At 61.0% G+C, this 200-nt stretch overlaps 1 protein-coding gene across 1 annotated transcript in view; it reads right to left on the bottom strand.

Annotated features, from left to right (window-relative positions):
* Positions 1-38: 38 nt before the first annotated feature.
* LOC104410461 (calcium/calmodulin-dependent 3',5'-cyclic nucleotide phosphodiesterase 1B-like) overlaps positions 39-200 on the bottom strand; it is a gene marked incomplete at both ends in the record, with an annotated part of 1,302 nt that continues 1,140 nt past the window's right edge. The window contains one exon of the mRNA XM_010020623.1: positions 39-165. Within this exon, the coding sequence (XP_010018925.1) occupies positions 39-165 (127 nt within the window). The remainder of the gene's footprint in view (positions 166-200) is intronic.

Here is a 200-nt window from a genome sequence, read left to right on the forward strand (position 1 = left end):
CTGCCCATCTTGGTGGCACTGGGTGTCCCCAAACCAACCTGGCCTGCTGGTTGGCCACCGGGTTGTTGTTGGCTTTGGTGCCATCCTCGGCCACGGGCAGCACCATCCTCTCGGCCACATCGGTCAGCACGGAGAAGGTGGGTTCCACGATGAAGTCGATGAATCCTGATGTGTGGAAGGGCCACGGTGACAATGGGGAC

Source organism: Nestor notabilis, unplaced genomic scaffold (genome assembly GCF_000696875.1).
Source record: "Nestor notabilis isolate BGI_N333 unplaced genomic scaffold, ASM69687v1 scaffold24818, whole genome shotgun sequence".
Taxonomy (NCBI): domain Eukaryota; kingdom Metazoa; phylum Chordata; class Aves; order Psittaciformes; family Psittacidae; genus Nestor; species Nestor notabilis.